At 43.7% G+C, this 14525-nt stretch overlaps 1 protein-coding gene across 2 annotated transcripts in view; it reads left to right on the top strand.

Annotated features, from left to right (window-relative positions):
* The window catches only part of LOC139267485 (dynein axonemal heavy chain 8-like), a 2569686-nt gene that overhangs the window by 2536562 nt on the left and 18599 nt on the right, over positions 1-14525 (top strand). For both annotated transcript variants that reach the window (XM_070885867.1, XM_070885866.1), the window contains one exon: positions 13065-13254. In XM_070885867.1, coding sequence (XP_070741968.1) covers positions 13065-13254 — 190 coding nt within the window. The remainder of the gene's footprint in view (positions 1-13064; positions 13255-14525) is intronic.

Raw genomic sequence — 14525 nt, 5'->3', positions numbered from 1 at the left:
CCCCGTTTTATTCCTTATCTCCACCCAAACTGATTCTACATCTTGATCCTCTGAGCCAATATCCTTTCTCACTACTGCACTGATCTCATCCTTTATTAACAGAACCCCACCTCCTTTTCCTTTCTGTCTGTCCGTCCAAAATGTTAAATACCCCGAATATTTAGTTCCCAACTTTGGTCACCTTGCAACCACGTCTCTGTAATAGCTATCAGATCAGGACCATTTGTATCTATTTGTGCCGTCAACTCATCTATTTTCTTATGAATGCTGCGTGCAGTCAGATAAAGAGCGTTTAATAATGTCTCTTCACCATTTTTCCCTACTCTGACTCTACTTTCTGAAGCATGATTGATAGTTACTTTGTAATCGCCACAGATTCTGATGGTGCCGTCTCCCTTGAGGACTGGGACAATAGGACTGGCCTACTCGCTGAACTCGATCGGTGAAATGATGCCCTCTCGTTGCAGCCGGTCTAGCTCGATCTCTACCCTTTCTCGCGTTGTGATGGATGGGTTGCGCCCCTGGAGTTAGGTAGATCTGCACTTTTGTTCCTTTGAATTCCCGATGCCTGGTTCGAACAGCGAAGGAAATTTGTTTAAGACCTGGACACATGAAGTTTCGTCAGCGGACGATAGCGCTCGGACGTCGTCCCAGTTCCAGCGTATCTTTCCCAGCCAGCTCCTGCTGAGTAGCGTGGGACCATCGCCTGGTACCACCCAGAGTGGTAGCTTGTGCACCTTTCCATCATAGGAGACCTTTACGGTAGCACTGCTGATTACTGGAATCAGTTCTTTTGTGTAAGTTCTTAGTCTTGTCCGAACTGGAGTTAAGACTGGCCTTGAGGCCTTGTTGCACCACAACCTTTCGAAAGTCTTTTTGCACATGACGGACTGGCTCGCATCCGTGTCCAGTTCCATTGGCACTGGGAGTCCATTTAGTTCAACATTCAGCATTATCAGGGGACAATTCATGGTGAATGTGTGCACTCCATGTACCTCTGCCTCCTCAATCTGAGACTCTGCAACGTAGTGGTTTGCAGGTTTAACAGGCTTAGCAGCTCGTCTGCACACTCGTTGGAGGTGTTCCATTGTTCCACAGCTCTTGCAAACGTATCCTTTGAATCAGCATGAATGGAAATGATGATCACCCCCGCAGCACCAACAAGGTGTTAATGGCCTCGGTTTCATCACCCTTGATGGTGGACTCTGAGACATCTGCAGACATGTAGCTGCAGGTAGGTGTGACCTGCCCTATAGTTACGATTCGAAAACAACATCACTTTGTTCACAGTACTTGTAGCAGCACTGGTGTGCTGAGAGATTTGCTTAGTATTGTCACTGGTGGCAATAAACGCCTGGGCTATCGCTATGGCCTTACTCAAGATGGAGTCTCTACAGTCAAAAGCTTGCGAAGTATGGTTTCGTGGTCAATGCCAAGTACGAAAAAGTCTCTGAACATGTGCTCCAAATGTCCTTCAAATTCGCAATGTCCTGCAAGGCGTCCCAGCTCGGCGACATAACTCGCCACTTCCTGGCCTTCAGACCTTTTGTAGGTATAGAACCGGTACCTCGCCATCAGAACGCTTTCGGACCAGTGTGCACAAATTGTCGTACGATTTCTCCGTGTGTTTCGCTGAAGTGAGCAGATTCTTCATGAGTCCATATGTTGGTGCCCCACAGACGGTGAGGAGGATCGCTCTACGTTTGGCAGCGCTCTCTTCCCCATCTAGCTCGTTGGCCACGAAATATTGGTCGAATCGCTCCACAAAAGTTTCCCAATCATCTCCCTCCGAGAATTTCTCCAGGATGCCCACTGTTCTCTGCATCTTTGGGTTCGCTATCTGTATCTCGTCACCAGTTGTAGTGTATGGAGAAAGAGTCAGACTGAACACTGTGAGTTCAAAGTGAAATGTGACCTTAGTCTTTTATTGCAGATCTCCAGAGTGCCTCTCCAGCCTGTGAAGCCGCCTTAAAAACCTATGGGATCCCTTGGGACTCCGGGGAATGAGCCCTCAGAGTAAATACAAGTCCACATATATAACAGTGCCCGTGCTGGCTCTTTGAAGAGTAGTTGTGCTTAATCCCACATCCCAGCTTCTTGTCCTTAACCCTGTAAGTTTCTCATCCTCAAGTACCTGTCCAACTCACTTTAAAATTATTTAGGGATAAGCTTCCACCATCTTTTTAGATAGAGCAACAACTCTCTGAGTGAAAAAATTCTCCTCATCTCCCTTCTAGATCCTTTGCCAATGATTTTAAATCTATGACCTCTGGTTATTGACCCACTTACCAAAGGAAATCGTTTATATCTACTCTATCAAAATCTTTCATCATCTTGAAAACATCTATTAGATCACCTCTAAACCATCTGTTTCAAGGAGAACAGTCCTAACTGTTCCAACCATTCCTCATAACTGAAGTCACTCATCCCTGGTAACATCCTGCTGAATCTCCCCGGTACCCTCTCTAAGTCCTTTACATAATGGGAACAGTAGCACAGTGGTTATGTTACTGGACTAGTAATCGGGAGATGGGGTTAATTAAATAAATCTGGAATAAAAAGCTAGTATCAATAATGGTGACTATGGGCTGAAAATTGGCCAGGAGTTGCTCCGTTTTTTTTGGAGCAACGTGATTTTTCTTGAGTATCTTAAAAATCCCCATTTTGCACATTCAATTTGCGCCAGTGTAAATGAGTTAATTAGGATTTTTTTAGTTCGGTTTTTTTTCCAAAAGGGGGCATTACCAGCCACCTACGCCCATTTTGGCCATTTAGGCAACTTTGACCAGCTAATAGTTACTCCAAACTAACTTAGGCCAGCGTATGTGGCCACTTGTGGCCGCTTGTGAAAACTCTTGCAGAGAGTTAAGAAATCAGCGCAGGTAGGTACATTGGAGGCCAGCGGAACTTAATGACTTGACTAAAGAATGTGAATAGGATCAAACCGCTACATATGACAAACTTCGCAAAGTTAATTTACTATACAACAGAAGCATTCATGGAAGCTTAAACTACAAAAATAAAATAATTAAAAGATAGTTGAATTGAATTGCCCTAATCTCACAATTAATTTAAACAACTATTTGTTTGCAATGATTATACTGGGCCAAAATTGAGCCAATATTATCTAAATAAGGTCTATTTCAATAAATAAGATATTCTCTCAGTGTTCCTCCAACACTTATGTTCTTCTTTCACAATAGCACCAGGTAAATAGGCTTCACAAATGGTCACCACTATTCACAAGAGAAAAAACATATTTACATAATTTTTTCAAAATATCCAAATAAATAATAGAAGTAAGTAAGTCCTACCCTACCTTCATCATCAGCCAGGGAAGGCAGTGGGCCAGCCTGTCCAGTCGGCCACTCGGCCTGGGATAGGAGTGGGACGCACCAGCAGCCGGTATGATGAAGATGATGATGATCGGGTCCCACGCTGCAGCACTCACACTGAGAGGCTGGGGGCAGGAGCTACCGCGCATGCGCGCACACTCCAACGCGCATGTGCAGACATCCTGGCACTGTTTTCAGCGCGGGACACTGGCTCTGCCCCCGACCCAATTGGCCACGCTACGCGAAAACCCGGGAGAGGCCGGACAGCGGCCAAAATGGGAACCGATTTGTTCGGAACATTTTTCAATGCAGAAAAGCGGCGCATCTTCGGTGAGTGTGCCGAAAAAAGGGGTGGGCCAATTTTGAGCCCATAGAAACTACCAGATTGACGCAAAAATCCATTTGGTTCACTAAAATCCTTTAGGGAAGGAAATCTGTCATCCTTACCTTGGTCTGGCCTATATGTGACTCACAGCAATGTGGTTGACTCTTAACTGCCATCTGAAATGGCCCAGCAAGCCACTCAGTTGTCACAAGCCACGACAAGAAACAATAATAAGAATAAAACCGGACGGACCATGCAGCATTGACCTCCGCACTGGCTTCGGACACGGAAACGGCACACCCAGCCCAGTTGACCCTGCAAAGTCCTCCTCACTAACATCTGGGGACTTGTGCCAAAATTTGGAGAGCTATCCCACAGACTACTCAAGTAATAGCCTGACATAGTCATATGAATAAAATCATAACTTTCAGCCAATGTCCCAGACTCCTCCATCACAATCCCTGGATAGGTCCTGTCCCACCGGCAGGACAGACCCACCAAGGGTGGCGGCACTGTAGTATACAGTTGGGAGGGAGTCCTCAACATTGATTCCAGACTCCTTGAAGTTCCATGTCATCAGGTCAGACATGGGCAAGGAAACCTCCTGCTGATTACCACCTACCGCCCTCCCTCAGCTGATGAATCAGTATTCCTCCATTTTGAACCACTTGGCACGAAGGGTAGCAAGGGCACAGATGTTACTCTGGGTGGGGGACTTCAATGTCCACCACCAAGAGTGGCTCGGTAGCACCACTACTGACCGAGCTGACCGAGTCCTGAAGGACATAGTTGCCAGACTAGGCCTGCAGCAGGTAGTGAGAGAACCAACACGAGGGAGAAACCTAATTGTCTTCGTCCTCACCAATCTACCTGTCACAGATGCATCTGTCGAGGACAGTGTTGGTAGTAGTGACCACCCCACACTCCTTGTGGCGACGAAGAACTGAAGACACCCTCTATCGTGTTGTGTGGCACTATCAGCGTATTAAATGGGATGGAAACATAGAAACATAGAACATAGGTGCAGGAGTAGGCCATTCGGCCCTTCAAGCCTGCACCGCCATTCAATGAGTTCATGGCTGAACATGCAGCTTCAGTACCCCATTCCTGCTTTCTCGCCATACCCCTTGATCCCCCGAGTAGTAAGGACGACATCTAACTCCTTTTTGAATATATTTAGTGAATTGGCCTCAACAACTTACGGTGGTAGAGAATTCCACAGGTTCACCATTCTCTGGGTGAAGAAGTTTCTCCTCATCTCGGTCCTAAATGGCTTACCGCTTGTCCTTAGACTGTGAGCCCTGATTCTGGACTTCCCCAACATTGGGAACATTTTTCCTGCATCTAACCTGTCTAAACCCATCAGAATTTTAAACGTTTCTATGAGATCCCCTCTCATTCTTCTGAACTCCAGTGAACACAAGCCCAATTGATCCAGTCTTTCTTAATATGTCAGTCCCGCCATCCCGGGAATGAGTCTGGTGAACCTTTGCTGCACTCCCTCAATAGCAAGAATGTCCTTCCTCAAGTTACGAGACCACTCCAGGTGTGGCCTCACCAAGGCCCTGTACAACTGTAGTAACACCTCCCTGCCAATGTACTCAAATCCCCTCGCTATGAAGGCCAACATGCCATTTACTTTCTTAACCGCCTGCTGTACCTGCATGCCAACCTTCAATGACTGATGTACCATGACACCCAGGTCTCGTTGCACCTCCCCTTTTCCTAATCTGTCACCATTCAGATAATAGCCTGTCTCCCTGTTTTTACTAGTAAAGTGAATAACCTCACATTTATCCACATTATACTTCCATCTGCCACTCAACTAACCTATCCAAGTCACTCTGCAGCCTCATAGCATCCTCCTCGCAGCTCACACTGCCACCCAACTTAGTGTCATCCGCAACTTTGGAGATACTTCATTTAATCCCCTCGTCTAAATCATTAATGTACAGTGTAAACAGCTGGGGCCCCAGCACAGAACCTTGCGGTACCCCACTAATCACGAACTGCCATTCTGAAAAGTACCCATTTACTCCTACTCTTTGCTTCCTGTCTGACAACCAGTTCTCAATCCACGTCAGCACACTACCCCCAATCCCATGTGCTTTAACTTTGCACATTAATCTCTTGTGTGGGACCTTGTCGAAAGCCTTCTGAAAGTCCAAATATACCACATCAACTGGTTCTCCCTTGTCCACACTACTGGAAACATCCACAAAAAATTCCAGAAGATTTGTCAAGCATGATTTCCCTTTCACAAATCCATGCTGACTTGGACCTATCATGTCACCTCTTTCTAAATGCGCTGCTATGACATCCTTAATAATTGATTCCATCATTTTACCCACTACCGATGTCAGGCTGACCGGTCTATAATTCCCTGTTTTCTCTTTCCCTCCTTTCTTAAAAAGTGGGGTTACATTGGCTACCCTCCACTCCATAGGAACTGATCCAGAGTCAATGGAATGTTGGAAAATGACTGTCAATGCATCCGCTATTTCCAATGCCATCTCCTTAAGTACTCTGGGATGCAGTCCATCAGGCCCTGGGGATTTATCGGCCTTCAATCCCATCAATTTCCCCATCACAATTTCCCGACTAATAAGGATTTCCCTCAGTTCCTCCTTCTTACTAGACCCTCTGACCCCTTTTATATCCGGAAAGTTGTTTGTATCCTCCTTAGTGAATACTGAACCAAAGTACTTGTTCAATTGGTCTGCCATTTCTTTGTTCCCCGTTATGACTTCCCCTGATTCTGACTGCAGGGGACCTACGTTTGGCTTTACTAACCTTTTTCTCTTTACATATCTATAGAAGCTTTTGCAGTCTGTTTTAATGTTCCCTGCAAGCTTCCTCTCGTACTCTATTTTCCCTGCTCTAATCAAACCCTTTGTCCTCCTCTGCTGAGTTCTAAATTTCTCCCAGTCATGCTGCTATTTCTGGCCAATTTGTATGCCACTTCCTTGGCTTTAATACTATCCCTGATTTCCCTTGATAGCCACGGTTGAGCCACCTTCCCTTTTTTATTTTTACGCCAGACAGGAATGTACAATTGTTGTAGTTCATCCATGCGGTCTCTAAATGTCTGCCATTGCCCATCTACTGTCAACCCCTTAAGTATCATTCGCCAATCTATCCTAGCCAATTCACGCCTCATACCTTCAAAGTTACCCTTCTTTAAGTTCTGGACCATGGTCTCTGAATTAACTGTTTCATTCTCCATCCTAATGTAGAATTCCACCATATTATGGTCACTCTTCCCCAAGGGGCCTCGCACAACAAGATTGCTAATTAATCCCCTCTCATTACACAACACCCAGTCTAAGATGGCCTCCCCCCTAGTTGGTTCCTCAACATATTGGTCTAGAAAACCATCCCTTATGCACTCCAGGAAATCCTCTTCCACCGTAGATTCAGAACATATCTCGAGATCAAAACTGGGCATCCATGAGGTGCTGTAGGCCATCAGCAGCAGCAGAATGTGTATTACACCACAATCTGTAAGCTCATGGCCCAGCATATCCCTCATTCTACCAGTAACATCAAGCCATGCGAGCAACCCTGGTTTAACAAGGAATGTAGACCAGCATGCTAGGAGCAGCACCAGGCATACCTGAAAATGAGGTGCCAACCTGGGGAGCTGCAACACTGGACTACATGCATGCTAAACAATGGAAGCAGCATGCTATAACAGAGCTAAGCAATCCAGCAGCTAACAAATCAGATTAAAGCTCTGCAGTCCTGCCACACCCAGTCATGAATGGTGGTGGATATTAAACAACTATAGGTAAGAAGGTTCCGTGAATATCCCCATCCTCAATGATGCCTGAGCTCAGCACATGAGTGCAAAAGACAAGGCTGAAGCATTTTCAGCCCTCTTCAGCTAGAAGTGCCCAGTGGATGATCCATCTGGGCCTCCTCCTGAGGCCCCCACCATCACAGAAGCCAGTCTTCAGCCAATTCGATTCACTCCACGTGATATCAAGGAATGGTTGAGCGCACTGGATCTAGCAAAGGCTATGGGCCCTGATAATATCCGGCTATCATGCTGAAGACTTGTGCTCCAGAACTAATCCAATCTGGCAAATTACCGCCATCAGTCTACATGTGATCATCAGCAAAGTGATGGAAGGTGTTGTTGACAGTGCTATCAAGTGTCACTTACTCACCAATAACCTGCTTACCAATGCTCAGTTTGGGTTCCACCAGGACCACTCGGCTCCAGACTTTATTACAGCTTGGTCCAAACATGGACAAAAGAACTAAATTCCAGAGATGAGGTGCATCTGACTGTCCTTGACAACAAGTCAGCATTTGACCGAGTGTGGTATCAAGGAGCCCTGGTAAAATTGAAGTCAATGGGAATCAAGAGAAAGACTCCGCTGGCTGGAGTCATACCTAGCTCAAAGGAAGATGGTTGTGGTTGTTGGAGGCCAATCATCTCAGCCCCAGGACATCGCTGCAGGAGTTGCTCAGGGCAGTGTCCTCGGCCCAACCATCTTCAGCTGCTTTAAAAATGAACTTCTCTCCATCATAAGGTCAGAGGTGGAGATGTTCGCTGATGATTGCATGGTGTTTAGTTCCATTTGCAACTCCTCAGATAATGATGCAGTCCATGTTATCCCCATCATTATCTACTATGTTGCCAAGTTTTGTATCATCTGCAAACTTTATAATATTGCTCCCTACATCAGAGTCTAGGTCATTTACAAAAATTTCAAAGAGTAATGGAACCAAAACTGACCCTTGGGGAATACCACTGCAAACAATCCCCCAGTTTGAAAACATACATCCACCAACACCCTCTGCTTCCTGTCACTGAGACAGTTCCTTGTCCATACCGTTACTTTCCCCTTAATTCCACGGGCTTCCAACTTCTTAGCAAACCTCCTGTATGGCACTTTGTCGAAGCCTTCTGAATATCCATAAATACAACATCTACTGTACTACCTTGATCAACCTTCTCTGTTACCCCATCAAATAATTCAATCAAGTTAGTCAGATGATCTGCTTTTAACAAATCCATGCTGGCGCTCCTTGTTTAACACATGCTTTTCCAAATAAAAGTTTATTTTATCCCTGATAATGGTTTCCAATAATTTCCCCACCACTGATGTTCGGGTGACTGGCCTGTAGTTTCCTGATTTATCCCTCTCCCCTTCCTTGAATAGTAGTATAACATTAGCAACCCTCAAGGCCTTCAGCACTACTCTTGCATCTAATGAGGATTGAAAGATTGTGACCAATGCCCCTGCTATTTATACCTTTGCTTCTTTCAGCAACCTAGGTTACATTCTATCCTCTTTTTTGTGTAACCTTCATATCATTTGCTTTCTTTGTGAAGACAGATGCAAAGTACTCAATTAATACTTTAGCCTCTACCTCTACATGAAGATTTCCCTTTGGGTCCTTAATGGGCCCAACTTTGACCCTAGCTAACCTCTTATAATGTATATGTTTCTAAAATGTTTTAATTTAATGTTGCCTGATAATCATTTCTTGTAACCATTCAATTATTCAACCTCTCAATCCTCATTGGATACCGGGGGGGACCAGTGGATGTGGTGGATGAGGATGTAGTTCAGGTCCTTCATTCGAAACACCTGTGAACTCATCCTTTTTTGGCGTAGAAGCAAGTCATCCTCATTTCAAGGGACCGCCTATGATGATGATGGATACCGGAATAGCGTTGGAGGACTGGAGGGTTGCTACTGTTATACCACTATTCAAGAAAGGGAGAGGAATAAACCGGAAAACTACAGGCCAATACCCAAGAAGCCCAATAAGGGACGATTCGATACTGGATCTAGTAATTGGGAACAAACCAGAGCACATAAGAGAAGTAAAAATAGGGGAGCTCTCGGCAATAGTGACCATAATATTATACGCTTTAAGATAATAACTAGGAAGGACATCAGTATGATGAAGATCAGGGTAATAGATTGGAGAAAAGCCAATTTTGAGGGGCTGAGAATAGAACTTGCAAAAATAAAATGGACAACAATATTGGCAAACAATGATGTAGACCAGCAATGAGAAACATTTAAAAGGCTATTCAAAATATACTCCTCTTAAAAAAAAAGGGGAACTACAGACCAGTTAGCCTGACATCAATAGTAGCGAAAATGCTAGAATCTGTTATTGAGAACATGGTAACAGGGCACTTAGAAAATAATAATAAGATTGGGCAGAGTCAACACGGATTTATGAAAGGAAAATTATGTTTGACAAATCTGTTTGGGTTTTTGAGGTTGTAACTAGTACAATAGATAAGGGGGGACCAGTAGATGTGGTGAATTTGGATTTTCAGAAGGCATTCGATAAGGTTCCACACAAGAGATTATTAAATAAAATTAGTGCTAATGGGATTGGTGGTAATATACTAGCATGGATTGAGGATTGGTTATCGGACAGAGAACAGAGAGTGTGAATAAACAGGTCATTTTCAGGTTGGCAGGCTATAACTAGTGATGCTTGGGCCCCAGCTATTCACAATGTGTATCAATGATTTGGATTAGGGGACCAAATGCAATATAGCCAAGTTTGCTGATGATACAAAGCTAGATGGGAATGTAAGTTGTGAGGAGGACGCAAAGAGGTTTCAAGGGGATATAGACAGGCTAAGTGAGTGGGCAAGAACATGGCAAATGGAATATAATGTGGAGAAATGTGAAGTTATCCACTTTGGTCGGAAAAATAGAAAAGCAGAGTATTTTTTAAATGGTGAGAGATTGGGAAATGTTGGTGTTCAGAGGAACCTGGGTGTCCTTGTGCACGAATCACTGAAAAGTAGTATGCAGGTACAGCAAATGATTCAGAAAGCAAATGGTATAGTGGCCTTTATTATAAGAGGATTTGAGTATAACAGTAAAGACGTCTTACTGCAATTATATAGGGCCCTGGTGAGACCGCACCTGGAGTATTGTGTACAGTTTTGGTCTCCTTACTTAAGGAAGGATATACTTGCTGTGGAGGGAGTGCAATGAAGGTTCACCAGACTGATTTCTGGGATGGGGGATTGTGAAAGATTGAGTAGACTAGGCCTATATTCTCTAGAGTTTAGAAGGTTGAGGGATGATCTCATTGAAACATACAACATTCTTACAGGGATTGACAGGGTAGATGAAGGGAGGATGTTTCCCCTGGCTGGGGACTCTAGAACCAGGGGTCACAGTCTCAGAACTAAGGACTAAGAACTAAGAAGTCTCAGAACTAAGGCCATTTAGGACTAAGATGAGGAGAAATTTCTTCACTCAGAGGGTTGTGAATCTTTGGAATTCACCTTCCGAGAAAACTGCGGATGCTCAGTCGTTGAGTATTTTCAAGACAGAGATCAATAGATTTTTGGATATTAAGGGAATCAAGGGATATGAGGATAGTGCAGGAAAATGGAGTTGAGGTAGAAGATCAGCCATGATCTCATTGAATGGCGGAACAGGCTCGAGGGGCCAAATGGCCTACTCCTGCTTCTATTTCTTATGTTCTTAAAACAAGAACAAGCTAAACACTAATGATATACCATGGATGAATAAAGATATAAGGGAAAATTGATGGTAAGGAAAGAGGCATTCTTTGTTTTTCCAGCTGTTCCTGCTGCCCTTAAGGTTGCCAACTCCTGTTGGACATATTCCTGGATGTGTTATCACATAACCTCCGGTCTCTATCCACCCACCGACCTGCCATTGGCCACCCAACATGTCAATACTCACAGTGCACCACATTCCCATTACAATTGGAAAGCAAATAAACCTCAAATCTGATTTATTGATGCTTGACTGTCAGTCAAACAGCTTTTCTTCCCCCATGTCCAATATTTTTATAACTCGTAAAAAAAAAATATGTTCAAAAAATGTATTTAAAAATCACTGCTTTTTATTGCCCTGATGATTTTTCTCCTGGGTTGCTTGCAGCAATGTCCTGGAAATGAGTCTTTAATTCTTGGAGACTCCAGGGCAATCATGGAGGGTTGGCAACACTAGTTGCCTTCCATTTAGCTTTTCCATTTTCCTGGGTTGTGGTTCCTTTTATACATAGGGAGGCCTCTCAGCACTCTGCCTGCTGTACAGAGGGAGCTCACCACTGGCACCACAAAGGGAAAGGGCTCAATTTAAAGGAGCTACAAAGCTACAAAGCTCCTCTTATGATGAAAAATAAATGCTCAATTGGCCTAACTACTTTTTGCTGTATACAGAATTGTTTAAATAATTGGATTGAAAATCTTTACTGTATTCCAAAGGCTACAGAACATTTCTCCTTACACCACAGTGAGGTGTTGTGAGGAAGTTTAGTTAGATGCAGTAGTGCACAACGTCAATGAGAATTAAGATACAGAAGCCATTTCTTGTTTCTGTCTGGCCAGTGTCTTCCTGCTAATTATGTTTCTTATCAATGTATTTATTTTATAAATTTCTAATGTGTCAAAAGCCTATGAGTCAAAATAAATGGAACCACCTGGAATTGCACAGATAAATCAGCAGCTGAAAGAGAATGATGTCTCATACCTGAAACAACCTGGCCTAGAATTTGGACTCCTTAGCGCCTCCCATTGTTGTCTCCATGGGGTGCTAACAGCTTACCAACCGGGCGCGGCGAAATAAACGACTGTCACTAAATTGGCCGAGAGGTTTGCAGCGGCAGTAACACATTGCGTCACGATCTCCTGCACCCGGATATTGTGACATCATTGTCCTGCGCATCGCCACGGTAGCGCCCCGGACCCAAACTTTAGATCGGTCCCCTGCAACATCGCCAGGTGACAACACCAACAGCTGTGGAAGGTGTTGTTTGAGAGGTTGGGCATTTTGGGGGCACATGTTAAATAGGATGTTGGTGTGGTAAGTAGAAAAATTGTTGCAGTGCATAATTTCAATTTTTTCCATTTCTCTTTGGCCGTGATCGATCAGCCTAGCACTCTGCTGGAGTGCATGGTGCTGATCGGGTCTTCCTTTAAGGGGCGATAGGAGCCTCGGATCTCAGCAGCACTGCACGGGACATTGTGCAGCACTGCACCACTACCACCTCACCTGCATCCTTTAGCACTCTAGGAAGGAAGTGGAGCACTTGATTTAGCTCTCTACTAGCTTCCTGGAGGGTAAACACCAAATCTGAAGAAAGCTGAGAATGATTTGCGCCTGGCTCTAATTTTTACAGCTTTCAAAAGTTAGCACCCCAAACGGGGCCCTCCCGAATTTCTCCCCCCGCTGTCTTCCTTGTTCAGGTGCTGATAGATCTGCTCTACTGTTTTTACTTCAGATTTTCAATATTTGCATTTGTTTTGTTTTTGTGTCTGCAAAAAAGGTATGTGCAGATTGAATATTGCATTAGTTCAGATTATTTGTCTGTATCAAGGAGCATCCAGGATTCTCTATGAAGTGTAATTCTCTCTCTCTTTTCCACTGCAGAATTTAACAAATGCCTTGGATAACATTTACGATGCCCGTGTCCCTGCAATGTGGAAGAGGATTTCCTGGGATTCTTCTACATTGGGATTTTGGTTCACGGAGCTCCTAGAGAGAAATTCACAATTTTCCTCCTGGATCTTTGAGGGCAGGCCCAATGTGTTTTGGATGACAGGGTTCTTTAATCCCCAGGGTAAGTACCAATAATCTAAAGAGCAGGACACCATGGTGCTAAGCATGAAGCAGTGCTGTCTAAAGATGCTTTGCATCATTGACTGATTGCAAATTACTATTGCAGATTAATTCACTTTGTCACCATCTTTGGAAATACAACTCCTTTCATGATGAAATCTCACCATCAGGATACACTCTTAATAATTACATTTATACAAAAAATTATGATTAACAAAAATGCACTTTAAAAAAAAAAATGAACAGAAATGAATATCAACATCAATATTCATGTATGTAAAATTCAGTTCCTTCCCCCATTGGGTTCAGGAATCTTCCTCCCCACAATATCACTATTGGCTCTTTAAAACAAACTTTTAAAAAACAGAAAAACTCAAATCAGTACTTCAGAACTGTATCTGGAATATTGCGTTCGGTGTTGGGCACTGCAGCTTAAGAAGGATATACTGGCCTCAGAGGGGATGCAGTGCAGATTCACCAAAATGATACAAGGGTTAGGAGATTAAATTATGAGGACAGATTGCATAGACCTAGCTTGTATATTCTCGAGTACAGGAGATGAAGGGATCATCTGACTGATGTGTGTAAAAAAGGATATAGAGTCACTGAAGAAGATGCAGAGAAGATTTACAAGGATGATACCAGAAATACGAGGTTATAAATATCAGGAAAGGATGAACATGCTGAGTCTCTTTTCTCTTGAAAAAAGAAGGCTGAGTGTTGACCTAATGGAGGTCTTTAAAATTATGAAAGGTTTTGATAGAGTGGATATGGAGAGAATGTTTCCACTTGTGGGGAAGGCCATCAATATAAGATAGTCACCAAGAAATCCAATAGAGAATTCAGAAGAGAGTAAGGGTTAAAGGTAGTTCCTCGGATTGGCAAATGGTGTAAAGTGGTGTTCCACAAGGATCAGTGCTGGGACCACTGTTGTTCACCATTTACACAAACAGTTTGGACTCGGGAATCGGAAGTACAATTTCAAAATTAGCCAATGACACCAATTTGGGAGTATAGATATTACAGAGGAGAACTGCGATGAAATACAGGAAGATATTATTAAGCTTTCGGCTTAGGCATGTAATTGGTAAATGAATTTCAATATGGATAGATGTGAGGTAATACATTTTAGTAAGAATAAGGAGGCCACATACTCCTTGGAAAATAAGTATCTACATGGGGTAGAGGAACAGAGAGAACTTGGGGTACAGACACACAGATCACAGAATAATAAGGCCATAACAAAAGCAAACAAGCATCAGGGTCCATTTC

The sequence above is a fragment of the Pristiophorus japonicus genome, chromosome 7 (assembly GCF_044704955.1).
Source record: "Pristiophorus japonicus isolate sPriJap1 chromosome 7, sPriJap1.hap1, whole genome shotgun sequence".
In the NCBI taxonomy this organism is placed as follows: Eukaryota; Metazoa; Chordata; class Chondrichthyes; family Pristiophoridae; genus Pristiophorus; species Pristiophorus japonicus.
The sequence above is the reverse complement of the archived record's forward strand: the minus strand, read 5'-3'. Positions and strand labels throughout refer to the sequence as shown.